Raw genomic sequence first — 27,728 nt, forward strand, 5'->3', positions numbered from 1 at the left:
GACGCATGTGTTGCAACTCTTCCAGGTCCCCGACAATGGCTGGTGGGCTGTTTGCTGTGAGTAAGAAATATTTTCAGTATCTGGGGTCTTATGATACAGGAATGGAAGTTTGGGGCGGAGAAAACCTCGAATTCTCCTTTCGGGTCTGTCTCTCTTTCTGTAGCCGTGCTTGTCTGTCTGTCTGTCTGTCTGTCTGTCTCTCTCTCTCTCTCTCTCTCTCTCTCTTTCTCTCTCTCTCTCTCTCTCTCTCTCTCTCTCTCTCTCTCTCTCTCTCTCTCTCTCTCTCTCTCTCTCCCCATGCCTCTGTCTCTCTGGATTTCATGAAAACCTGTTGGTCTTTCCCCCGCCTTGGCCTTTTGTCCAGTGTCCTGAGAGTGGACACGTGGACAGCCTATATATGTGCTTCTCTCATCTGACCTTCTCACAGAACGTGCTTTTAACTAGAAAAGCAGGAGGCAGGGAAGGAACCTCCTAGGTCCCCTGGTTCTTTTCTTTCCCTCTGCTGCCCTGGGCCGAGGTTGGCCCCAGACACAGCATCCTGCCTCCTGGTCCACCTTTGGTCGCCGGGCTTGCTGAGCTCTTTAGGAAGTCGCCTCTGTATGTAGATAGCAGGGTGACATTCAGAGTTTGACACCGAGAAGAATTCTCGGGAGAGCTTGTTAAAGGGGTCAGGTTCAGTGGCTGGACGTGCAGGCAGGAGCAAGAGTCACATTCTAAACGAGTGAACCCCCTGAGGCCGCCCTCTGCCCTCAGAATCCCCGAGTGACAGTTCTGTGAGAACCCCCGCCATTTCCGTGGGATTCCCAATGAACTTGTGTCTGGCATATTACATTTCAAGACCATATGCCATTGGTCATGCTTTTTGATGATGTTAAAATTTTCTGTTTAATTTTTTTTTGGCTTTTTGGGTCACACCCTGCGATGCTCAGGAGTTCCTCCTGTCTCTGTGCTCAGAAATTACTCCTGGCGGTGCTTGGGGGACCATATGGGATGCTGGGAATCAAATTTGGGTCAGCCTCGTGCAAGGCAAACGCCCTACCCACTGTGCTATCGCTCCAGCCCCTCTGATTAATTTTTGTGAGAATTTTTTTCATCTTTTCTGATTGCTTGTTTTGTTTTGGGGCCACACACAGTGGGGCTCAGGGGATACACCGGGTTCTACCCTCAGAGATGACTCCTGTCTGTGCTCGAGGGACCCTATGGGATGTCGGGGATTGAACCTGGGTTGGCCCCATGCCAGGCAGTATGCTCTACTCGCTGTACTAGTGTTCTGGCCCCTGGAATTTTTTTTTAAGTAACAGAACATCCCAGCTTTGCATAAAGAGTGAACCAAATAGAAATTTTATCTTCCACGCAGGGCTTTCCTTCTCCCATCGTAAGGTACTGTCCTTTTGGGTCTTATTTTTCAAAAAAATTTTTCTTTTTGAATTTGGTTGAAACCCAAACTCAGGGCTCACTCCTGGTGGTGCTCAGGGGACCGTGGGAGCTGCCAGAAACTGAACCTGGGTCAGGTACATGCAAGGCAGGTGCCCAACCCCATTGTACTGTGTCTCCAGCCCTTCAGCTGCTTTTCTGGATGGTTCATCCTGGGGGCCAGTGGTGGGATGTGGTGGTTCACACCCCTCTGCCCTTGCATGAGTCTACCTCGTTGGGTTTTGAGGTGTGCTTTTAATGGTCTTTCTGCCTCTCCTCCAGGTGCCAGGCTGCTCTTCCTGTGTCTGGCAGTTCCTCTTTCTCCCTTCCCAACTTCTCTCCTTCCTAGCTGCTTTCCTCTCTTCTCTGGCTAGGAGATCAGGTAATCCGCCCGTGTGGACTGTCACCCACCCACGAGCTCCTGGCCGGGCCCACTCTGGGCCCTGTGAGCCCCACGCATGAACAAACAGTGCATGGGCTTGTGGTCTTGGTTCTGGTGGCTAGACCTTGGGCCGCTCCCTTGTTCTTTGGCTGCGCTCTGGAGCCCGTGTGTGCATGGGGGTGGGTGAGGCAGGGATGGGTGGTGGGGTGAGGAGTGGGGTGGAGGGGGCCGCCTGTTTCATGCCCTGGAGGGTGCGGTCTCGGCAGTGTCTCTTTGGGTGATGCTTGGTGCCCGGCCTCTGTACTCAAGGGACAGCCGTGCCGATGGACCCGCTCCCCTCACCCAGCCACTCCTCTGCCCTGCAGATCTGGCAGTGCGGCGGGACCCTGGAAACGCACCCCTGCTCACACGTCGGCCACGTCTTCCCCAAGCAAGCTCCCTACTCACGCAAAAAGGCTCTGGCCAACAGTGTCCGCGCTGCCGAAGTGTGGCTGGATGAGTTCAAGGAGCTCTTCTACCACCGCAACCCCCACGCACGCCTGGTGAGCTCCTCCCACCCGCCCCGTCTGCCTTCACCCCTGCAGGCCTCCTCAGAACCAACCCCCCCTTCCTCCTCCGTCCTCCCTCTACCCTCCGTGCCCGCACATCCACTTCCGGAGGGAGAAGCTGCGGTGGGCCTTGGTGAGGCCAGTGGGGGACTACTTGATTCCTCCATGGTTGTGATGACCCTTTGCTGATGTCTCTTGATGCCCACCCGGCCTTGAGAATCACAGCCAGCAGCTCATGCTGCCCGCCCCAGGTTGGGGTACCCTGAGCTTGTTGCTTCTAGGAAAATCAGGGCTGGGTTTCAGCTACCTCCAGCCACTGCATGTTCTTCAGATCGTGGGTATTTCTGTCGTGGAGGGGAGGTCAGGCCCCATGCCATGGTCGCCAGGGCCTCTTCCTGGCTCTGCACTCAGGGATCATGCCTGGTGATTTTTTTTCTGGGAACCAAATGAGGTGGCAGGGACCAGGGCAGTGTGGCCACCTGCCAGGCAAGCGCCCTGCCCTTTGCACGAGCTCTCTGGTTCCTGTTTACTTATGACCCCCACCTGGAGGTGCTTGGGGTCTACCCTTGACTCAGTGCTGGGGGTTCCCTGCCGTGCCGGGACTCGGACCTGGGCCTCCTGTATGTGCTCTTGACCATTGAGCTATCTCTTCAACACAGAGTATGTATGTGTGTGTGAGTGTGTGTGTGTGTGTGTGTGTGTGTGTGTGGTGCCGGGGATGGGTCATGCATATGTGCGCTATCTCATCTCATCCCAGCCCCGTCTCTTGGCTTTGCATGCGTGTCTACCTCAGCCAGCCTTCCTCAATCTGTCCCATTGAAGAAGTGCTGCGTGTCCAGGGATGCCCACAGGGCTGGGGGTTTGGGGCTCCCATCATGTCCTAGGCGCTTCATGACCATCGAGGTGCACTGGGTCTCCCCATGCTGGAGCTGGGCAACGGGGAACCCTGTGTGTGTGTGCGCGCGCATGTGTGTGTGTGTGTGGGGGGGGGTGGTACCCCGGCTGCCACAGCTCTCTCCCTAGGCACCCACCCACACCTGCACAACTGGGGCTTGGGGGCATCATCACGCCCCAGGACTGGGGTGGGGTGGAGTGGGGGACTGTGGAGGACCTTCAGGCTGACCGCATGGACCCCCCTTAGGAGTCCTTTGGCGACGTGACCGAGAGGCAGCAGCTCCGTGAGAAGCTCAAGTGTAAGGACTTCAGGTGGTTCCTGGAGAACGTGTATCCTGAGCTGCACGTGCCCGAGGACCGGCCCGGCTGCTTCGGGATGGTGAGAGGGCTGCGCCCGGGGGGGCTGCCGGCAGGGTCCCCACCCCCTGCATGAGGCAGGTCCTCGATGGGGTCCCTTGGGCTCCCCAGCCCCGGCCCTCTCCCCGGCTCTTCCCCTCCCCCGGCTGGGTTTGGCTCTCAGCTCGCTCACGTGGGAGCATGTGAACGAGAGTCAGGTTCTGCCTGTGATTTTGTGCATGAGGAGACTGAGGCTTGCCTGGACTCTCCACACCACCTCTACCCATCACATCACTTCACACCCGAGTCTCAGTGTCTGGGCCAGTTAGTCATTCCCACCGCAGGGGTCCTTGGGGACCAGTGGGGGGGTACAGGAGGATGGGGCAGGAAAAGGAGAGTCACTTCTGTTGTTCACCAAAAGAAAGAGAAAAGAAATCTTTGGGGGGGGGGCAGAGAGATAGTCCCGGGGTTAAGTTTAAGCTTTGCTCTCTGTGTGGCCAACACTAGTTTGATCCCCGGTGCCAGACGTGGTCCCCTGAACACCGTCAGGAGTGGCCGTTGAGTACCTCGAAGTATGGCCTAAACACCCGTTCCGCTCCCCCCCAAACCCCTGCACACAAATGGGAAGTATTTGCGCTGTGGGGGTTGGGGTTGGGCTTCACCCGGTGGTGCTCAGTGGTGACTCATGATGGTGTTGGCGTCAGACTGGGGCTTGGTTGCCTGCCTGGCAAGTGCCCTCACCCCCCAGACCCTCTCTGGCCCCAGTGCGCCATTCACTCTGGAGAGAAATCACGCCAAGGTAGAGACTCCCCTCTCCTGGGCTGCACGGCTGGGCGACGCTGCTTCCCCCATTCTGGAAGCCCTTTGGTCAGCACCCAGCGGGCTCTGAACACGTTTGAATCCTTGGCCACTGTGAAGTGTCCAGGTCTCCCGAGGTGCCGAGAGGATCAGGAGGCCGTCGTGGGCTGCCTGCCCCAGGGAGTGTGTCACTCTTGCTCGCCCTGCCTTTGTCTCCTGCATCCCCACCCCACCCCGTCCCACTGCATTTCTCTTTTGTCCAAGCGCAGCCCTGGAGGGGATGATGGGGCATGATGCTCTTCAGGCCTTTGCACGTGACCAAACTGGGCACTATCCCCAGCACCCCATAGGATTCCCCACCAAGCACCACCAGGTGTGATCTCTGAGCACAGAGCCAGAAGTAAGCCCTGAGCATTGCTAGATGTGATACTCCCCTCCTTCAATCCCCCCCAAAAAATCCAAAATGAATAAATTAAGGAAGCTCTTATTTATTTATTTGTTTACTTTTGGTGTGGGGTCCATGCCTTGCGGTGCTCAGGGATTTACTCCTGGCTCTGTGCTCAGGGATCACTCTTGGCGGTGCTCAGGAGGTCCTGTGGGTTGCTGGGGTTTGTCCATGTGCAAGGCCAGCCATCTGACCTTCTGTACTATCGCTCAGGTCCCAGAAGCTCTTACTTTTGGGCCTGGCTCTTGTGCCGGGCCCTCCTCACTCGCTGTTTCTCCTCCCGCAGCATCCTGGGTTGACTCAGTTGTGTGTAAACCTGAACTGGAAACTCCCGTTATGTTTCTTGGTAGCTCCAGAATAAAGGATTGCAAGGACTCTGCTTTGACTATAATCCTCCTGATGAAAACCAGATTGTGGGGCACCAGGTCATTTTGTACACCTGTCATGGCCTGGGCCAGAACCAGGTAGGTGACGCTTCTCTCTGGAAAAAGGCAGCAGGGGCCCCTGGGTTCAAGGTCTTGGGAGCCTCTTAAAGAGGAAAATTGGGGAAGATCTATGTGTGTTGTTGTTTTTTAATTTTAATTTTTTTTTGTTGAATCACTGTGGTATTCAGTTACAGGGCTTTCATGATTGAGTTTCAGTCATACAATGATCAGACACCCATCCCTCCACCAGTGCTCATTTTCCACCACCAATGTTCCCAGTGTCCCTCCTGCCACCCCCATCCCCTGCCTCTACGGCAGACAATTTCTTTCTTACTCTCTCTCTACTTTTGGGCATTATGGTTTGCAATACAGATACTGAGAGGCCATTATGTTTGGTCCTTTATCTACTTTCAGCACCTCTATGTGTGTTTTTTAAAAAGTGAATATTTGACCTCTTCAATTTGTAAAGGTAATAGAGACTCATTGTAAAATATTTGAGAACTAGAAAGTGAAGCAAGTGTGCCCGAGAGGACCTGGAGAAACCGCCTTAGGATGAAGGTGAGTTTCTTGTCCCTCTTTCCTCTATGCACAGACTCTGGATTCTGTGTTTTAACTTAATCACTTAATCACTTAACTTCCCGTTAGTCGTCGATTTGCTCGAGCGGGCGCCAGTAACGTCTCCATTTGTCCCTGTCGCGTGCTAGTGTAGCCCAATGGCATCTGTTCGCTCCAGGAACATGAAGGGCTTCAAACCGATTGTTCATGATCTTGACGAAGAAGTCTGACCATCTGGTAGGTGGGCGGCCACGCGGTCTTTTGACATCCTGTGGAATCCAGTCGGTAACAGCTCTAGTCCAGTGGTCGTCTTTAAACCTCATTACGTGACCAGCCCATCTGATTTTTGACACCTTGGCAAATGAGACAGTGTCCCTGATTCTTGATCGTCGACGGATGTCGGAACTCCGGATTCTTTCTCTCATTTGAGTGAAACGTGATATTCCAAGCATAGCTCTTTCTATTCTTCTTTGGGAGACCTGAATAGAGTTCTCATCCTGTTTGCGTAGGGCCCAGGTCTCTGAGGCATATGTTAATGCAGGAAGAACAGTGGAATCAAAGAGATGTGCCCAGAGCTGGAGGTTCTTCATCCTCTTAGCTATTTCTTCGACGTTCTTGAAGGCGTTCCAAGCTGCTCTCTTCCTCCTGCGCAGCTCGGGTGCCAGGTCATTTGTCATGTTGATCTCTCGACCTAGGTACACATAGCTGTTGCATTCGGAGATGGCCGTTCCATTGAGAGCGATTAGGGCATCAGGTACGAGGCTGTTTCTCATAAACATTGTCTTCGTAAGATTCAGCTGTAGTCCTACCTTTCCACACTCACGGTCAAAGTCAGCCAGCATTTGTGCTGCTTGGCTGATGTTTGGTGTTACTAAAACAATGTCATCAGCAAAGCGGAGGTGGTGTAGTTGCCGACCATCTATCTTCACTCCCATTCCTTCCCATTCCAGTCGTCGCATGATGTTCTCGAGGGTGGCACTGAAGAGTTTCGGTGAAATGGTATCACCCTGCCGCACCCCTCTCTTGACATCAACGATCACTTCTTTGTAGAATGGTGAGATCCTGGTAGTGAATCCGCAATACAGCTCATGGAGGATCCTGATGTATTGGGCTTGGATGCCCTGATTGGCTAGGGCTTCAATGACTGCTTCCGTCTCAACAGAATCAAAGGTCTTCTTTAAATCAATGAATGTTAAACAAAGCGGCATCTTGAACTCCCGAGAAACCTCAATGAGCTTGGTTATCGTGTGGATATGGTCGATGGTGCTGAATCCTTTGCGGAACCCGGCTTGATCGCATGGTTGTCCTTCATCTAGTGTTCTGCCAATCCTATTTAGGATGACTCGAGTGAACAACTTGTAGATGACAGACAATAGGCAGATCGGGCGATAGTTGCCAATGTCATGGATGTCTCCCTTCTTGAACAGTAGTACGGTCCTGCTGGTTTTCCATTGGGACGGAACCTTGCATTCAGACAGGTAGCGAGTGAAGAGCCGAGCCAGTGTATTGATGAGTACTGACGGCAGGTTTTTCAGGTGTTCAGGTCTGACCTTGTCTGGGCCGGGTGCTGTTTGTTTCTTTACCGACGAAATGGTGTGTCGGATTTCGGAAGGGAGAACATTGGGAACGACATATCCATCCTGTAGAATTTGGTATGTTGGCAAGTGGACATGGCTGTCGAAGAGATTTGAGTAGAAGTCATAGATAATCTTCTCCATTGCCGTTTTGGAGGATGTGATGGATCCATCAGGACATTGGAGGGCAGTCATCTTGGTCTTGTAGTTGGCGAAGGACAGGCGGGCGTTATGAATACTTTTCCCGGCTTCTGCCGCATCTCCCAGTACTTCTGCTCTTTTCTCTTTGAGGTCTTCCTTGATTGCATCTCTGCACTGCTTTGGGAGCTTGGATGTTAGCTTGCGGTTGCCTGAGGCACGCGCCAAACCACGCTGGCGAATTAGCTCAAGAGTTTTTGAAGATAGGTGATTTTTTGAGGCTATCTCTCTCTTGGCGTTCCTCGCACATTCATGGAGGTGCTGAACCAGTCGATCGTATTCCTCGTCAATGTTGTCAACAATGGCATCTTCCCATGTTGCCGCAATAGTACCAAAGAGTTCCCAGTTGGTGGTCATTCTGGGAGTTCTCTTTTTGAACTTTTCAGCCCTTTCTCCCCGCTCTGTGAAGTAGAATTTTGCACGAAGGAGACGGTGGTCCAATCCCGTTCGAAATTTTGGGACAACAGCGACATCAGTCAGGCAAAACCGTCGATTGAATATGATGTGGTCTATTTCGTTGTGGAATCGTCCACCGGGAGACTCCCATGTCCATCGTTTAGATTCTGCCTTCTGGAACTGTGAGTTACCATGAATGGTCTTGGTCGACATGATGAACTCAGACAGTCTCTCACCCTGTTCGTTCCATTCTAGGCCATGGGTCCCGATGTGAAGTTCTTCAGCTGATCTTCTCGGTCCTATCTTGGCATTAAAATCACCCACAATGATCTTGTAGAAGGTGTGGTCTTCTTTATAGAACTTGTCTAGCTCCATGTAGAACTTCTCGATTTCTCTTTCATCATAATGAGATGTTGGTGTATAGACAACAAAGATAGAAACTGCAGGCAGTGAGCCACATCATTCAAATGTAAACGTCCAATTCCGGTTGTTAGGCATTCGAATGAATCAATGCTCTTGGCCAAGTTTGTGTTGACAAGTTAAAATTAGTTTTAACTAATTGTCATCATTGTATGTTTATGGTTTATATTTGATTGTTTCCTCTTGCATGATCCATACATGCTCAGATGTCTTCTTTGGGAATATTGTGCCTTTTGACCTCCTGGTGGTTCACATCATGTAGTTCTTTTTTGTTTTTATTTTTGTTTTTGAGTCATACCTGGGGTTACTCAGGGTTTACTCCTGGCTCTGTACTCAGGAATCACTCCTGGCAGTGCTCAGGGGACCATATGGGATGCCAGGGATTGAACTCAGGTCAGCAAGGCTAACACCCTCTCCACTGTATTATCCCTCTGGCCCTGCACCATGTAATTCTGGAGCGGTGAGATGAACTGATTCTCTGCCTGCAAAGGTAATACAGACTCATTGTAGCTCACTGTCACGGTCCTCCCGTTGTTCATCGATTTGCTCAAGCGGGCCCAGTAACGTCTCCATTGGAGACTTTATTGTTACTGTGTCTGGCATATCGAATACGTCACGGGGAGCTTGCCAGGCTCTCCCGTGCAGGCAAGACATTGTAGAACATCTGGGAAATAGAAAATGAAGCAAGCAGTGCCCGATAGGACTCAGAGAAACCCGCTTGTGCAGTTATGACTAACTGTGCACCAATACCTACAGTTAGAGGAAGAAAAAGGAAAACCCTGCAGATCTGGGTCGGCTCAGGAGGGCACCTACTTGGCCGGAGAAGCTGGATTCCAGCACCCTGTCTCCCTGTGTGACCCAGGCCTGCCCTCTCCCTGGCAGTGCAATTCCTGCCTGCAAAGGACATTTTAGTGATTCCACAGTGCCATTGCTTTGGATCAAACTCCCTCAAGTTTGCCGGGAAGAGGCAGAAAAGCCCAGAGAAGAGAAAGGGCAGCTCAGGCCTCAGAGTTGCCCACTCAGCTACTGAGACCGTCCATTTTCTGGCCAGCTCAAGGGTAGGGACAGCGTGGGGTCTCAAACACTCAGGGAAGAAGCAGAGCATGAGAAGGGGGCCTTGGGGAACTCTGGCCAGACACTCACAGACCCTCAAAACTGGACACTCAGGCTCTCTGCCTGGCCTCTGTGCTCTGATCCTGCCTGGTGTCCGTCCATTCCTCCATGGCCGACAGTAACCGTTGCCCACGGACGGCTCCTTTGCAGTTCTTCGAGTATACATCCCAGAAGGAGATCCGCTACAACACCCACCAGCCCGAGGGGTGCTTGGCGGTGGAGGCGGACGGGGAGAGCCTGGTCATAGAGCTCTGCCAGAACCCGGTCCCCGAGAACCACTACTTCCTCCTGCGCTAGGTGAGTGGGCAGTGTCATCTGTGCTGTCAATCTTGGGGCTGAAGTAGACCCCTGGAGTCTCAGGGAGGAGCAGGCCCCAGGCATGCTGTGATAAGGGACATGCTGGGAATGGGGGTGGGGTGGGATGGGGAACTGTTGGCGCCTTTGTCTTGCAGGATCCCTAATGCTTGGCCTGTCTTCTCTTGTTCACTTGGAGTTGCTGGGGGCTGGGCGGGGCTTGGGACCGGCCTGGGGGCTGCTGCTGCTGCTGCTGCTGCTTGAATGTGGTCTCCTTAAAGCGGATGTGAGGGCAGATCCTGCGGGGGGAGGGTTGGGGTGGTGGGGAAACTGTTTTACTTCTGTAAACCTCACCCCCATTTTCCCCAGCTCTGGAATCAGGGGGAGCGGAAGGGGAGATGGTCACAGGGGTCACCAAAGCACACACCCAGCCCTGGATTTATCCCACGTGGCCCCTCCTGAACTTCACCATTTACAGCCCTGGAGGTCCCAAGCATCACTGGGATGGCCCTGGTGGCCCCCAGCACCAGTGAGAACATACGTCTGACTTTTATGTTCGTGTGTAGACGTGAGGATGGCACTGTATGTACATGGTGTGTGTATGCATGTGTATAGATGTGTGGATTGTACTGTATGTGCATGTGTAAAAGTGTGCATTTTTATGTGTGTGCACGTGTATGTAAAAGTGAAGATGGACTATGTGTATGCATGTATGTGTGCACACTTTTGTTCACATATGTGTAGAAATAAGGGTAGCACTTTGTGTGAGCACCAGGCCTGGCTTCTTAAACTGTAGATCAAGACTACACACGGGGTTTGCATAACTTAAAAGATACTTGTTTTACTTTAAATTTATTTATGACATAGGGGTCTGGAGCGATAGCACAGCAGGTAGGGTGTTTGCCTTTCAGGCGGCCAACCCAGGTTCAATTCCCAGCATCCCATATGGTCCCTCGAGCATTGCCAGGAGTAATTCCTAAGTGCAGAGCCAGGAGTAACCCCTGTGCATCGCTGGATGTGACCCAAAAAGAAAGAAAAAATCAAATAAATTTATTTATGATTTATCAAATAAATATTTGTATCCTTATTTTACATACCTCAAAATCAGGGACCACGGAAAAAATTTCCTAACAAAAAGAGGTTGCTAATGGAAAACTTTAAGAAGCTCATAGAGAGAGAGAGAGAGAGAGAGAGAGAGAGAGAGAGAGAGAGAGACAGACAGAGACAGAGACAGAGACAGAGACAGAGAGAAAGAGTGGGAGAGGAAAAAGGAGGAGAAAGAGAAACTTTATTATACATAATAGAGATTGAATAATAACAGTAAAACCTGAAAAATTGCCAGAAACAAGGACCAATAAGTTACTGTAGCATCAGACAGTAGAAGTCAGAGCAACTGAGTGGTAGGCATGTCTTGGGGAAGTTTAGGAAATCATAAATTGGTGGCAGAGGAGAGAGAGGAGGAGGACTGGGCCACTCTCCCTGACAACCACCATCCTGTTACCACGACTATTTCAATAAGTGGATCCATCATAGTCTGTGTGGGTGTGTGCCATTGGGCGGGGCGGGTCCTGCCAGGAATGGCTCGTGCTTCTGGATGATGAGGAATCCGTGTCATGGGGTCTCACCATGTCCAGAGCCTGTCACTGCCCACCCATGGTGCCTATCCCATCTATACCCCCTCTGCAGTGCCCCCCAGGAAGAGCCCCCCACCTTGCCCCAATGCTATGTGAGTTCCCACCCCTAGTGGCCAGTCGATGTTTCAGGATAAGGACCTACAAACCTCCAGGTATTTTCTAAGCCTCTCAAGGACTGGATGGACCTTTTCTGCCCAGAGCCTCACCCCAGTGTGGAACCCTTCACTGCCCACAAGCTCCCCAGACAGCACAAGCCCACAGTGACCCTGTGCCCCACCATCAGAGATGGATTTGATTCTCCGCCCAGCGAAAGTGAGAGGGGGAGATGTCAGAGCTACAGGAGACAGCCGCAGACCACTGGGGCCTGAATGTGCTCAGGGAAGGGAGGACAGGGGCACTCGGGGGTGCCATAGTGGGCACGGGCGATATGGGGGAGTTGGGGTTCCTTTCAGGCTGCAGGACTCGTGAGGGCAGCGTGGCCAGGCTGAGTGGCCCTAGTTGGGAGTGTGTGTATTGAGAGGGATTTCCAGAACAGGCCGGGAGCAACATGAGAGAAGCATCCAGCTTCCCCAAGGCCAAGTCTGGTGTCCAGCTCCCAATAGGATGAACTGAGTCTCAGAGAAAGGGGCAGAGCTGGGATGGGGAGATTCTGTGGGGTCATTAAGAGCCCTCCAGGGCTCAGAAAGGGAAGTCTCTGTGCAACACGGGGAACTGGTCAGGGACTGATTGGGTCTGGGGGCTCAAAGGCCCCACAAAGTGGCTGCTGCCAGTCTGGGAGGAAGCAGAGACAGAAGGACAGAGCGAACGTGGACAACGGATATGGCGGGAGCAAGAACTCTGCGGGCCTGAGGAGAGGAGAGGGGAAGGGCAGGGAGGGCAGGGGCTCCAAGGACAGAAAGGAGAGGGGCCTGGGGAGGGAGGGGCGGTGAGGACAGCAACCAGGACAGCCCCTCTGCCAGGCTCGCTGGGCTCCCACAGCAGCAGCAAGGCCAGACCTACAGGTGCTCAGGGGCTAATCCTGGCAGCTGCAGCTCAGCCTGGGCACGGGGGGACGTGATCTCTGGGAATGAGAAAGTCGTGGACTGAGCTATGGGAGACCGAAAGGGTCAGTGCTCCTGGCCCACCATGGGGCCCACAGAGTTCCAAGCCACCATCGTCGGTAGGGGGCAGTGCCCGAGGGTCCGGGTGGGGGTGGGGAGGCCCGTCAGGCCCACCAGGGCAGAGGCTGGTGCAGCCTTCATCCTGAGGTTGCCCCGGGAGCTCTAGGTTTCCCCCTGGCCAATGGGGTTGCAGCCCCGAGGCCACGCCCCCATCCCTACCTATAAAAAAAGCTCGTGGCCCCGCCCCTCGGGGCACCCTCTCTCAAGGATGCTTGAGAGGGAAGTGGCCCCAACACACCTTCCCCCTGTTGACCGTTCGAGGGGTCATCTAGGGGTCACCTCCAGATGGTGACCCTTCCACGGGTCATCTACGGGTCACCTCTAGGGGTCATCTCTAGGGGATCTTTGGAAATTGGCAGAGCACAACGGACGGTAAGAAAAGGCCCTGCGTTGGCCCTGCACTGGTCACTGTATGGCCCCGAGGCCACAGGATCAAGCCCGGGCCCATTTCCAGCAAGTCTTCCGGCAGTTTTGTCCCCAGCAGCCTCTGTCCTCGTCAGGGTCTGCCGGGACTCTGGGATGGGAGTCCCCAGAGAGCCCCTCTCCAGGACCTGTCCGTTCCTGTCCCCAGAATAGCACCTCCTGGGCTTCTGCTGTCCAAAGACCTGGGTGGCTGAACACTGGCTCCCCAGCTCAGGAAACAATGGGGGTGGGAGCTCAGGGCAATGCCGAGGAGCTGCCTCAGTGGCGCTGGGGAGTCAAAGTAGGGTCCCCGGGTGCGCAGACCCCTCACCACAGACCCTCCTGCCAAAAACCTCTTAGCGTGCGACCACACTCTTCCCCCTAAGTTAGGACTGAAAGAGATGGAAGAACAGAATTTTAAAACATCAGATATATCTTGTAAAGGCGGAGAGTCACATGGCAGCGCCACATCCGTTAGGGGTGAATGATTTGGGCTGGTGCTTGGCACCAGGAGTTTGAAGCCTGTGATGTCCGAGGAGGGCAAGGCAGGGAGGAATCACCCAGAGTGTCCTGAGGCCACGGCCACATCCCTGCCTATAGAAATGCTCGTGGCCCCGCCCCTCGGGACACCCTCTCTCAAGGAGGCTTAAGGGAGAAGTGGCCCCAATGCACCTTCCGCATGTTGACCCTTTCCCTAGGGGATCATTGGAAATTGGCAGAGCATGAAAAGATGGGAAGAAAAAGTGCTAGGTCGGTGCTAACCCGCCAACACTGGGCCATGCGCTGGTTCTGCACTGGTCAGTGTGTGGCCAGGAGGCCCAGGATAAAGCCCCCGGCCATTTCCAGCCAAGTTTTCAGGCATTCTTGTCCTCCAGCAACTTCTGCCCTCGACAGGGTCTCTCGGGACTCTGGGATGGGAGTCCCCAGAGACCCTCTCTCCAGGCCCAGTTTCCTCCTGCCACCAGAATAGGATCTCCTGGGTTCCCACTGATCAAAGAACTGGGTGGCTGTACACTGGCCCACCCAGCTCAGGAAATGATGGGGGTGGGATCTCAGGGCAGCACTGAGGAACTGGGGAGTCAAAGCAGGGTCCCCGACTCCCAGACCCCTCATCACAGTCCCTCCTAGCAGTGGGTCTAACTGTGCGAAAACACCCCTTCCCTCTTGTTTGGGACAGAAAGAGCTGAAAGAACAGAATTTTAAAACATCAAGTGTATCTTATAAAGACGGAAGATTGCTTGGCAGAGCGTCATCCTTTAGGGGAGAGTGATTTGGGCTGGTGCACAGCACCAGGAGCTTGAAGCCTGTGATGTCTGAGGAGGGCAAGGCGGGGAGGAGTGACTTCGAGTGTTGAGGGAGGGGCCCTGTGAATGGGGCACTGTGACAGGGGAGAAAGGCTGGGAGCAGGAGCTGGGCGAGTCTCCTCGTCCCTCCGCACCTGTGTCCTGCTCTGCGGGCAGCCAGAGGAAATGGGGTCAGCTGTCCACTCCCCAGAATTTTACGACCATGAAAATGCAGAGAGCTCTAGGGCCGGGACATAGAACGCTTGTTTCTAGTTGTCCCTCGTGTCCCTGCCAGCACTGCCAGGAGGGCTCCAGTGGGTCCAAACCAGGAAAGAATCCAATTTGTAAGAGGTCCAGAGGAGCAGATGGCGGTGAGAAATGAGCAGACCCCGAGATGAGCAGGAGGAACCAAGAGTCGGGGCTGTGGACCATGAAGTTTGGGTGCGGTTGAAGGTCTGGGGTCCTTGACTGTCTGCTTCCTCTCAGGTTTACCGGCCTCTGGGTGCCCCCGAAACAGTCACATCGTTGACAACATTTCCAAGGACAGGTGGAGGCAGGAGGTTCCAGGAACAACGGGTGAACCCAGAGAACAACTGCGGATGCAAGTGGGGGCCGAGGGTGAGAGAAGCGGGCGCAGTGCCGCCTGGAGTCTGAGGGCTGAGGGGTGGCCAGCCGGGAGCCCGGCCAGGATTGAGTTGTGTCTCAGCAACAGTGGAAGGGGTCTGGGTAACATTTCCCAGTCTTGGAGCTGGGCGAGTCTCCTATCATCTCCAATTATCACCTATTATTCCAACATGTCTTCACTGCGAGCCGACGAAAAGTTGCTGTACACCAAGAGTTTTGTGAGAGGGTGCAGGATTTGCTGGCCATCAGCTCCCCTTCACCCTAGGGTATTTTTGGGGCATAACACTTCAGCCTTCTGGGCTGTGACTTTCCTGGTCTGTGAAATGGGCTGGTGAGACCCCCTGTGAGGCCAAGAGCCTGCCTTGGGTGATGGCAGGAAGGACAGGTCAGAATGCCCTAACTGAGGGCTGTGGTGGCACTGACTGGCCCACACTACACAGAGGGGTCTGGAGTTGGCAGTTGCCAGGTAGGAGTCAGGGTCCGAGGCATAGGGAGACCCAACTCCTAGGCTCTGGGACAAAGATGCCATGGGGGCCTGTGGCTGAGGGTCTGAGCCCTGCATCTCCTGGCTGGGATGTAGTCGGCCCTCCTGCCTGTCCTCACAGACACTGTCCTACCTCCCCCAGATGCCAGGGCAGGACGAATAGGTGCAGTGCCAGTGGCTTCCCTGGGGCCGATCTGCTGGTACCTGGACATGCACATAGCTGCCGACAAGAGCACCTGGATGCCCGCAGTCACCTGGGCTCCAAGGAGGAGCAGCTGTACCAGCGTATGCTGCGGCAGAAGCAGCCCATAGACCAGCTGCTGTGGTGCCACCAAGGCAGCAGGCCCTGCTGGAGGCCGCCATCAGGGAGCTGAGGGAGACCAGGTGAGAGAGGGGCCACGGGCTCTGGGGCAGGAAGGCCCTAGACCTGCCTCCTCAGCTAGTGCCTTCACCCCAGGTGCTCTTCTGTGGGACTCAGCAGGAGAAACAGCAGCTGCAGAACCTGGTGAAAGGGAAAGGAGACCCGGAAAAGGGTGAGTGACAGGGAGAAGCCCCTGTGGGTCAGAGGGCGGGGCTACTGGAGAGGGGAGCCAGGCGGCCCCAACCCCAGCCCCCCACCTCCCTTGCTTGGCTGAGACCCTAATGCTGCCCCACATCCCATCCACTCCAAAGGAATTGGCGTGGAGACGAACAACACACAGGTGCTCCTGGACACAAAACGTGAGGAGCTGGAGGCCACAGACAAGGAGGAGGCGCAGGGGGCCAGGCAGGAGGAGTGCCAGAGTCCAGGAGCTGGAGGAGACAGTCCAGTCCCAGGGGGCAGGGACCATGACCTGTGTGAGATACGGGGACGCTCCTGTTGCTGTCCTTAAGGAAGAGGAGTCCACCGACATCGGACCCAGGTACCGTAATGACCCGCCTAAAATCCAGAAAACGCAGCTGGTCAGCAAGAGCCCCACTGGCAGCCTGACACCCAGCTGACACCTCGATTTTACTGCACCTAAGCACCCTGCCTCTCTCACCCAATTGATCTCGCCCAGCCCCGTCCTCCCCACGCCACCCGAGTTCTGCCTTCTTCCTCTGCCCTTTGCTCTTCTCCCTCCTGTAGAACCAGGGATATCCCTCACTGCAAGACCAGGGATCAGGGCAAAGGCACAACTATTCTCCATCTCAAGACACAGGATATCAGGGGGACAGTAAAGTCTCCCTCCACTAGACCAAGAGATGTCGGGGAAAAAATGTCCCCACCCCTGGGTCCCCCAGGGATCAGGGGGCACAGTTTCCCCTCCACTAGACCCCGGGAGCAGGGGGACAGAAATGTCTCACCCCCTAGACCCCAGGGATCGGGGGCTAGAGATGTCCCCCCACTAGACGCCAGGGATCAGGGGGGCCAGAGACCCCCCCTCACTAGACACCAGGGATGGGGGGCCAGAGATGTCTCCCCAAAAACTGGACGCAGGGAACGGGGGGGCCAGAGATGTCCTCCCACCACTGGACGCCAGGGGTCGGGGGGGCCAGAGAGGTCCCCCCACCACTGGACGCCAGGGATCGGGGGCGCAGAGAGGCACCCCCAGCACGGGACGCCAGGGATCGGGGTGGGGGCCAGAAAGGCCCCCACCAAACTGGACGCCAGGGATCAGGGGGGCCAGAGAGAGAGGCCCCCCTACTAGATGCCAGGGATCGGGGGGGGGCAGAGAGAGAGGCACCCGCCCCCACTGGACGCCAGGGATCTGGGGGAGCCAGAGAGAGAGGCCCCCACACTGGACGCCAGGGATCTGGGGGGCCAGAGAGAGAGGCACCCCCACCACTGGACGCCAGGGATTGGGGGGGCAGAGAGAGAGGCACCCCCACCACTGGACGCCAGGGATCGGGGGGGGTGCCATTAAGAGAGGCCCCCCACCACTGGACGCCAGGGATCGGGGGGGGGTGCCATTAAGAGAGGCCCCCCACCACTGGACGCCAGGGATCAGGGGACGCCAGAGAGAGGACCCCCCCCACCACTGGATGCCAGGGATTGGGAGGATACAGATAGAGACTCCCCCCCCAATGGACGCCAGGGATCGGGGGAGCCAGAGAGAGAGGCACCCCCACCACTGGACGCAAGGGATCGGGGGAGCCAGAGAGAGAGGCCTCCCCACCACTGGACGCCAGGGATCGGGGGGTGCCATTAAGAGAGGCCCCCCCACCCCCACTGGACGCCAGAGATCGGGGGACGCCAGAGAGAGGACCCCCCACCACTGGACGCCAGGGATTGGGAGGAGACAGATAGAGACTCCCCCCCCCACGACCACTGGACGCCAGGGATGGGGGGGCAGAGAGAGAGGCCCCCCCACTGGACGCCAGGGATCGGGGGAGCAGAGACAGAGGTCCCCCCCACTGGGCGCCAGGGATCAGGGGGCCAGAGAGAGAGGCCCCCCCCCACTGGACGCCAGGGATCGGAGGGGCCAGAGAGAGAGGCCACCCCACCAGTGGACGCCTGAGATCGGGGGGGGCCACAGAGAGAGGCCCCCCCATGAGTGGACGCCAGGGATCGTGGGGGCCAGAGAGAGAGGCCCCCCCACCACTGGAAGCCAGGGATCGGGGGGGCCGAGATGTCCCCCCCACTAGGACCCAGGGACCGGAAGGGCCGAGATGTCCCCCTCCACACTAGGCCCCAGGAAACAGTGGGGAAGAAATGTCCCCCTCCACAAGATCCTAGGGATCAGGATGGCAGATATATCCCCCCAGCACTAACAAACAATGATTTGGAGGTCAGAAGTCACAACTCAGCTCTCCCCTCCCCATTGTGGGGTCCTGTTTCTGCGCATGACAACCCTGAAGCTTGGCCGCTGGTACCATCCAGTCACCGGATTCTACACACTCTTTGGGGCTGTTTGGGGACTTTGTATTGCTGGCTGAGAAGAGGGGAAGGAGGAAGGTGGGCTTTCTCCCTGAATGCCACTGTCTGATTTTCACGATTGTTGCAATAAATGGATCTATCCCAGGCCTGTGTGGGTGTGTGTGTCACTGGGCGGGACAGGTCTGGCCAGTAGTTGACAATTGCTTCTAGATTGTGGGAAGCCTCGGCCATGTCACCATGCCAAGACGCGTCACCTGCCTGCCCCTGTGTGAAGCCTGTCAATGACCCCAGGAGAGTCCACCCCAAGGGTTGAAGGTCTCAATCACGGATGCGTCCCCAGGAGGGAGGGCAGGATGCAGCACCCAGAGCTCTGCTTTCCACTGCAGCACCTCCATGGCCTCCCCTGCCCCTGGTGCCTGTTTCCCCATTCCCCTCTGCAGTGGCACCAGGGACAGACCCCACTTTGCCCCCTAGTGGCCAAATCAGGTTTCTCAGGATGAGGACTTGAAAGTGCTCCTGCAGCAGGTGGGTCCAAGGTGCTGTCCCCTCAGCCAGGCTCCCCCGGAATGGCACCCACCCCAGCAGGAAGACAGTGTGTTATCAGTGGAGCAGGATGGGGCCGTGAATGGAACATGTTTCTAGTGTCCCCGAGTCTGTACGGAGCTGATTCCTGATAATAGCGCCCCACTTCTTTGTGGACCATCAGATTCCCTAATACAAGTCCCACTGCCACCATCACAGCACGGTCAGACCCCATGTAATAGAGAACCAGGCCCTGACTCCTCTTTGCTCCTGCACACCTGGACCTGTTGGGACAGCCTTGGCTGAGTGACACTCTACTGGTGACAAGAAGTGTGTCCAGATTCATGTATCAGACCAGATGGCAAAGCCTCAGAAGGCAGAGCCATCCTGTTCCAGTAATTTCCAGGAATTTGGTCAGCCATGCCCCTTCCTGCCTGTCACATTCCTACTTGGATGGGAACCAGGGATCGGGGAGGCACCAGGGATCAGCCTGGTAGGGCTGTTCAGGGCAGGCACAGGCAGGTCCCGGTTTACCCCTCGGTGCCCAGTTCATAGCCCTTCCCCTCTAACTGCACCATGGGCCTGGGGCCACCCGTTCACTCTCATGGATCTTCTCACCTCACACATATCCTGCACACCCTCTCGAAGCTTCTACTGGGGCTCTGGGCTTAGTTCTCTGTGTCCTGCCTCTGGGCCCCTGGGCTCTGGAAACACCAAGTCCAGGTTTTCCTAGATGTTTGGGGAGCTGGGAGACTGTGGGGATCAGGGGCTTGAGCCCTCTCACCCCTTGCCAGTGGTGAGAGCTGTTCTCCCATTGAACGACTGTCTTTGGAGTTTTTCCTTTTAGGATCATACAGAGTATCACCAAGACAGGTGGCACCCAAGAATTTGCTGGAAGCATCCTAGTGTATTCCATGTGTGCAGGCTCTACCCAGCTATCCCCCAAACGGGCAGTAGCAGGTCACAGCCTAATTATGTAGGTTGTTTACAGGCTACCTTGATTCTGCGGTAACAACTTTCATCTAACATGCAGTGGTGCCTAGTGCTCTCAGGTGCTCCCACAGTGGTGATTCCCGTTTCTACGCTCAGTGTTCGAGCGTTCCTGTGAGCCCCTTCCATCCCTGCTCGGGTAACCTGCTTTCCCTTAGTCTCTTGCTCGGTGAGAGATTTGGGAACCCCATCCGGGTCAGACAGAAGGACAGAGATATATAAATAAAGTTAAGGAAATAGGAGTAGCTTACTGGGGGGCTCCCGGGCGGACTCTCCGAACCTCAGGTGAGGCAATGGTACACCCGCGCCCTGGGTTAGACTAAGGGGGCTATGAAGTTGTCTTGGTCTGGTCCTACTCATCTGTTCGTGGGTCAATGTTAAGGAACATGGAATGAAGCCTGGTGGCTTCCTGTCACCAAGTGGGCATTAAGTCTTGTCTTCCTCACCTGGGACAAGGTGATCTCTGACTCCAGGAATGTTGCTGTCCACTCAGCCGGTTGCCATTTGGTTCTGGTCACCATTTTGTCAGAGCAAACCTCACATTTGATTCTTGTCAAATTTGGTGATTCCTGACCCATCCATCTTGTCCACCTCCTAGAGTGGGTCTCTCAGAGGTCCTGCCTAGTTTTTCGCTTCTGCCTCTTGTTGCCTCCTTGGTTCCCTCCCCTTAGGCTTGGCAGACAGAATCATTTGCGAGCCCCCCTTAGCTCACCCCGCTGCGGCTGATCCTGACAAACTAGCACCTGCAGGTTAATCTTCTGGCGATGCTCAGTGATGAGTTTGTCTGGGATTGTTTCCCATTTCTCTCCTGACTCTGAGAGATGTCCATTCTACAGTGAGGCCCTCAGGAGTGGCCAAACCTGACCACGGCTGGGCCTGACCAGCCTCCAGCTCACTGGCCCTTCTCGAGTTCATTCTTTCAACTGGCTCAAAGCCCCCTCCCACTCCTGACTGGTTTGAGTAGAGCAGTGTTCAGTCATTGAAGAAAACACCTTTTCCTCCCTACTGGACACTGAGCAGGCCCAGGGCCCATTGATTGAAAAGACAACTGCAGCCAGGGAGTCAGTTTGGTTCTGGACCCTTACTGCCCATGGCATTCTGGACCTTAAGGAGTTTTTCCACCTGGGTTGCTACTTGAGTTAGAGACCCTCTGCCTGTTCCCAGTCACCACAGCCCCCAACTGGCCTCTGGGGCACACAGAGTAGTGAGGAGACCAGAATCAGCCGTGGGGGTGGGGTGATGTGTTTTCACCTCTGGGCTGCTCAGGTAAATGAGCAAAGCACAGTTAGCAGGTATATCCCCCCTGGCCCCCCCCCACCCTCGTCAGGATCCCACCATCCAGGGTATATTCTCAATGACACCATACTCATCAAGGGTCACTGTCAATCAAGATGAAACTAGCGCCCAGGTCAGCACTTCCTCATCACCTTTGTCAGGATTCCTGCCCTGCATCCCGCCACCCACCCAGACTCTGTCTCCTTCCCCTGCCTGATCTCTGTGGGCACCTGCAGAGTTTGCATCTGCTTTGGCAGCCTCAGGCAATCCATGGTGTTTGCTCAGTGCACCAGAGAGTCGACCCTGCGGGCTCAGCACAACTCCCCATTTCTATTATTGTTAGTATTTGTGACCAAAGAGACCAGGGCTAGTCTAGGTACTGGCAGCAGTGCCGTTGGGGCAGACCCTCAGTGCCCGAGCGTTTCCTGCCCTGCTCACACCCAGCATGCCTCCAGCTCTCCCTGCCAGAAGACCCACGGTTCAACAGTTGGACACGGTAACAAGTTGCCGATGCAGATGTTTCTGTTTCCTCACCTCTTTAAGTTAAACGTTTACAGCAATGGTGAAATTTGCTTCTCATCAATGTTGCCTGTCATCTTGCATAAGCTCAGTAAGAGAATTACAGATTCCTTTAATCTGTCGCTTCAAATTTAGCTCAACGTAAAGTCAGGCATGAAAGGTCAGATCTGTTGGCTTTTCCTGGCCCATGTCATCTGCTCCTACTCCCCAGACTCCAGTCCTGGGGCCAGTTTTATTTTGCCTATCCCAGACCCAAGGGGTCCTTGACCATTCTTTTGGCCAGAGACTGTCCCATGCTGTACTCTGGACCATATCACATGTTGGATCTTCGGCCTTCCCTTGTCCAAATAAGGGTCACCTGGCGCCTGTCCGAGGTCCATCCAAGGCCCTCCACGTGATGCACATTTGAGAATGTTTGAATCATGGACAATCACTGGGAAACTGAAGCTTTAGTAAGATGAATGTCCAGGATGAGATCAGGACCCACCTGTGACTCCTGCATCAAGCATCAAGCAGTGTCCGTGTAGGGGTCTCTTTGCCAGGAGCCCAAGAGCATACCAAGGCCATCAAGGAGAGAAAAACTAACATTTCCCTGATAGTCTGGTCTGGGAAATAACGCCCTTCGTTCTACATAGTTTCACACCAGAAAATTCCCAACATCCTCCCTGAGCCGCATGCCGAAAACCAAAGGAAACTTATGGGCTTTACCTGGAATTTGGGAGTCAACATCCTAGACCAAACAATGCCCTCAACCCCACATTAAAAGATCCATGCCAGAGTCAGTTTGGCGGGGACCCCACATTGTAGATGCAAGAGAGAAATTGTCACAGGCTAGGAAACAGCAGAGACCCGAGGAGGCCCGTGTTGGATCCTCACACTCCGCACTACGCTGACAGGCAGCTCCTGGGACACGGCCAGGGCAAGGCTGACTTCTCAGTGGGATACCAAGCAGGTCCCCTCTTCTGCCAACACTCTCTGGGACCCCTGTGTCTTCCTGAGTGTGGTGAGTCTAGGGCATGATACCTGCCGCTGTGAGAGCCGTGGGGTTCAGGGACCTTGCAAAAGGGTCCGTTCCTGGGGCAGGTGAGGGGGCACGTGGAGGGCTTCATCCTTCCAGTCCTCACCCAACACTAGCCCACAGTTGGAAATTTGGTGCCTGAGCCCCGAAGGTCACATGGTATTTCCCCAGGGCTAGGAAATACATGTCATCTTGCACTTCCTGAAAGTCACGGGGTAGGTGAAGGCTCCTCTTAGGGCAGAAAGGTGGCAGGGTGAGGGGGGTGCTGGACATGTGCCAGCCCTGACGTCCGGCAGCTAAGAAAAAGTAGCGGCCCTTGAGCACAGTTCCTGACCTCCCAAAGAACACCAGACCCCCACTCTGTTCTTCCAAGACTGTGGTGAGCCACCCTGGAGATACACGTCTAATACTATGAGTATTTTACCTGTCATGTCATGTCACGGTTACCCAGGCCGGGCTATTGTGAAGATGAGAATCCAGGCCAGTTTAGTGAGCCCAGGTGGCCTGAGGACTTCATCCTCTGTAGGAGTGTCCTGGCAGGCAGGTGTCCATCCCATTCCGATCTGGGGTAGGGAGACCTCCCGGACTTCAGGACTTGTCTGGACACTGAGAGCAGGGCCCAGGGTGTGGTCAGTCATTGCAGATCTGCAGATCCCTGGTTGTCCATAGCAGAGACATTTCCAGTTCTCCCTTGGCCAACGTGCCTGAAACAACAATTTTATTTTTTGTCCAAATTTGAAATCCTTGAATGTTAAAAGTAGGTAAAGGGATATTCCTGATACCCTTTCAGTATCTATATTGTAAACCACAAAAAGGAAGACAGAGAGAGAGAGAGAGAGAGAGAGAGAGAGAGAGAGAGAGAGAGAGAGAGAGAGAAGGCAGAGACAGAGACAGACAAAGACAGGAAGAAACAGAGAGAAAGATAGATAATAAAAACATCTTCCAAAAAGGCTGAACTGAATATCTGGAAAAAAACCCAAGTGCCTGAGAACGGATGACTGGTTAAAAAACTTTGGTATATCTACACAATGGAATACAATGCAGCTGTTAGAAAGGATGAATTCATGAAATTTGCATACAAGTGATACTACATGGAAAGTACCATGCTAAGTGAAATGAGTCAGAAAGAGAGGGACAGACATAGAAAGACTGCATTCATCTGTAGAATATCAAGTAACAAAATAGGAGACTAACACCCAAGAATAGTCACGATAAGTACCAGGAGGTTTGCTCCATGGCTTGGAGGCCAGCCACACATGGTGGGGGAAAAGGCAGCTCAGATAGGGAAGGGAGCACCAAGTAAAGGGTATTGGGAAGATCCTCCCAGGATGGGAGATGCATGCTGGAAATAAACTATAGACCAAACTTGATTGCCACTCAATGCCTCTTTTGCAAACTTCAGCACCCAAAAGGAGAGAGAGAACAAAAGGGAATGCCCTGCCACAGAGGCAGGGTGAGATGAGGGGAAGGAGGGTGGGAAGGATACTGGGATCCGTGGTGGTGGAGAATGGGCACTGGTGGAGGGATGGGTACTCGATCATTGTATAACTGAAATCCAAACACAAAAATTTGTAAGTCTATAACTGTACCTTATGGTGTTTCACTAATAAATTTTTTTTAAAAAAGGCTGGCCTAGGTGGAGAGGTGGAGGGTGTTGGGAGGGAAACTGGAAACATTGGAGGTGGGAAATGTACACTGGTGGAGGGATGGGTGAACAATGATGACTGAAGCCTAATCATGAACAGCTTTGTAAGGGTCTATCTTACATCGATTCAATAAAAAATTTTTAAGAGGAGAATGGATTATATTTGGATTTATAGAATTAGACGTGTAGTACATTTTCTGAGGTAAAATCTAGAGCTCAGCTGAGTCGCTGCGATCATTATAGAATTGGGGAAGTGTGATGCTGAACTTGACTTTAGAGACATTCCATGATGAGTAGATCAGTGGTTCAAATGTGTCCTGCTTTGAGCACCATTCAACATGTCATTACTTAATTTCTTTTTTAAAAATAATTATTTCATTTACTTTAAGGGGAAACTCTATATGGGCACTTATAAATGGCAAACAAATTATATTTGCATTAGATATGGAAGTGGGACTTCAGTCTATCTGACTTCAATCTCTGGCGTCCCATAGAGGCCCTTGAGCATGGCTGGGACTGATCCCTGCTGTGGTTCCAAAACCAAAGAAGCAAACAAACAAGGAAATGTAATATATCAAAAGCTAGAACAGGTGGTGAGGTGTCTGCTTTGCATACTTCTATCCTGGGCTGATTCCTGGCACCTCGTATGGATCCTTGAGCACCATTAGGGGTGATCCCTGAGCACAGGACAGGAGACAGGGTCCCCAGTCAAGGGAGGTCTCATGTCTTAGGCCCCTGGAGCAAGACGATGGGGGCCTGTGCAGGGGACAGATTGCCCAGGCGCTGCCAGCCTTGGGCCTGTGAGTCGATGCTTGACCTCCACATCCCTGGACCCAGAGCAGGATGCCCTGGCTGCCTGTCCTCACTCCCAGCCTTGTGCCCACAGGTGGGACTGCAGGACAAACAGGTGAGTGTCTGCGGCAGCAACAAGACTGGGATCTCGGCCTCCCGCAGTAGGACGTGGCCTCTGACCAGTGTCGGTCTCTGAGAATAAGCAGGAGGAGGAGCAGGTGCTACTGCAGAGTCAGCTCCGGATCAGCTGCAAGGGGAGTGAATCAGGACAAGGTGGATATGGAGAAATGACAGAAGGTGCCGGGGGAGACCCACTGTGAGGGTAGGAGCCCGCCTGGGTTGGTGGGAGGAAGGACAGGCCAGGACGCCACCCACTATAATATATCAAAATCTAGAAAAGGCTAGAGGGGTTGTGGGGGTGTGGATTGGCCCTCACTGAACAGAGAGGGTCCTAGTAGCAGGGAGGCTGCGGGGTCGAGGTATAGGGAGGCCCCCTCTCTTAGGTCTTGGGAGAAAGACCCCCAGGGGAATGTGCAGGGGACAGGTAACCCCATGTGCTGTTTTCCTTGGGCCTGTGTGTGTGTGTCTGGGCCCTGAATGTTGTGGTGGGATCTGGACAGCCTTCGACCCTGTCTCATGACAGAGATGTGCATGCAAGACCAGAAGGTGCAGTGCTTGCAGCCTGGAATGCTTCTGCTGGTGCCAAAAGCAGCACACAGCTGCAACCCCACACCTGAATGGCCCACTCACATGGGCTCCAAGGTTGAGCAGGTGCTGAGGCACAAGGAGCTCATGGACCAGCTGCAGCAGGTGCTAACAAGGCAGCAGGCCCTGCTGGAGGCCACCTTCAGGGAGCTGAGGGAAACCCAGGTGAGGGGGTGGGCAGGGGCTCAGGGACAGGAAGGCGCATCAGGCCCTAGACCTGCCTACTCACCTGGTGCCTTCATCTTTAGGGGATCCTCAGTCCTGAAATCAGGAGCAACTGAGCCCCAGGCCTTGCTGGAATTCCAAGGGTACCCTGAAGAGGGTGAGTGGTGCGGTGGGTCTCCAGGAGGGAGAAGTTCCTGATGGGGATCTGGAGGTGGGGCTATATGGGAGGTGGAGCCAGGCGGGAACCCTGAGATGCCTCCACCTTCCTTGCTTGGCTGAGACCCTGGAGTGCCCCATAGTCAATCCAGTGTCGAAGAACACGGAGTTGGAGGTGAACATAGTGGAGGTTTGTGAGACCATGACCTCTATGGAACTCGAGGTGATGGTCATGAAGGACAGGCTGGTGGCGTGTGAGAAGACTAAGGATCTGGATGACTAAGGTCTGAGACTAAGGTCTGGTGTCCAGACCTGGGAAGCGGGATGATGGATTGTGTGAAGAACCCAGAGAGACCCTCCTGTTCCTATCTGTGAGGAACAGGAGGCCGCAGACCTCAGATCCGGATCCTGTAATGACCTGCCCCCAAATAACCAGAATCCAGCTCGTCCGCTTGAGTTCAGCTGGCAAGATTGTTCACCATTAATCCACTTTTTCTACCCTGATGATGTACTCTGCGTTCTTCAATTCCAACTAATCTAGCCCTGATCCAGTTCTTCCCACCCTCCTCCTTCCTCCCTCTTCCCCACTCTTCCACTTTCCCTCAGCACTAGACCCTAGGGATCAAGGGGGCAGAAAGGTCCCCCAACACTAGACCGCAGGGATCAGTGGGACAAAAATGTCTCCTACCTCTAGGCACCAGGGATGTTGGGAGCAGAAATTTAAACTGGGCCACACTCAAACTTCAGTCATGATAGCTCCAAAAGCCAAACAAGGGCTTGAGGTGGGAGCTCTCCCTCCCCAGTACACAGTCCCGTTTCTCCATATGGCAGCCCTGAAGCTAATGGGGGCTGGAAACATCAGAGCAACCAGTTCTAGACACTCTTTGGGGGCTGGTTGGGCACTAATGAATTGAGGAGAAGAGAGAGGAAGGAGGCATGCTGGGTCACTCTCTGACAGTCACTGTCCTATTTCCAAGCTTGTTTCAATAAATGGATCCATCCCAGGCCGTGTGGGTATGTGTCTCGGGCGAGGTGTGTCCTGCCAGCAGTTGGCAGTTGCTTCTAGATTGTGGGTGGCCCTTGCCATGGGATTCACCATGTCTAGAGCCTGTCATCTGCATGCCCCTGAGTACAATGTCAATGACCCCAGGAGAGTACCTCTAAGATTTGGAGTGGTAACATTCAAAATACTGTGGTGGGAAGGTACGATGGTGGTGGAATTGGTGTTTGCATATTAAATGTAATAAATTATTGTAAACAACTTTATAAAGACAAAATAAAAATTTGCAAAAAAGTCAGCAAAATATAAAGCATGAAAAGAGAACAGAAAAATCAAAGATACACCAATATAAAACTTTTATTTAAAAAAAAAAGCAATGGCGTCTAAGCTACTAAGATAGCCCACAGAATGGGAAAAATTATTTACCCAATACCTAGCTGATGAAAGGCTAATATCCAAGTTATATAGCACATTGGTAGAACTTTACCAAAAAAATATCTCCCAACCCCATCAAACAAATGCAGAGAGGAATAATGAACAGAAACTTCCTCCAAGAAGAAATTCAAGGGCTGGAGCGATAGTACAGTGGTAGGTTGTTGCTTTGCACGTGGCTGATCTGGGTTTGATCCCCGCCATCCTACGGGCTACACCCGCCTTGGAACCCCAAGTGTTCTGTGAGAACCAGAAGGCAGTGTCCTTCCTAAAGACACCCCATGCACACCCC

The 27,728-nt window shown here is 54.0% G+C and overlaps 1 protein-coding gene across 1 annotated transcript in view; it reads left to right on the forward strand.

Annotated features, from left to right (window-relative positions):
- LOC130026599 (polypeptide N-acetylgalactosaminyltransferase 12-like) overlaps positions 1-27,728 on the forward strand; it is a 308,882-nt gene that overhangs the window by 31,224 nt on the left and 249,930 nt on the right. The window contains 5 exon segments of the mRNA XM_056117440.1: positions 26-143; positions 2,161-2,337; positions 3,485-3,616; positions 5,167-5,280; positions 9,648-9,794. Of these exon segments, the coding sequence (XP_055973415.1) occupies positions 26-143; positions 2,161-2,337; positions 3,485-3,616; positions 5,167-5,280; positions 9,648-9,794 (688 nt within the window).

This window comes from Sorex fumeus, unplaced genomic scaffold (assembly GCF_029834395.1).
Source record: "Sorex fumeus unplaced genomic scaffold, SorFum_2.1 ptg000034l, whole genome shotgun sequence".
NCBI lineage: Eukaryota > Metazoa > Chordata > Mammalia > Eulipotyphla > Soricidae > Sorex > Sorex fumeus.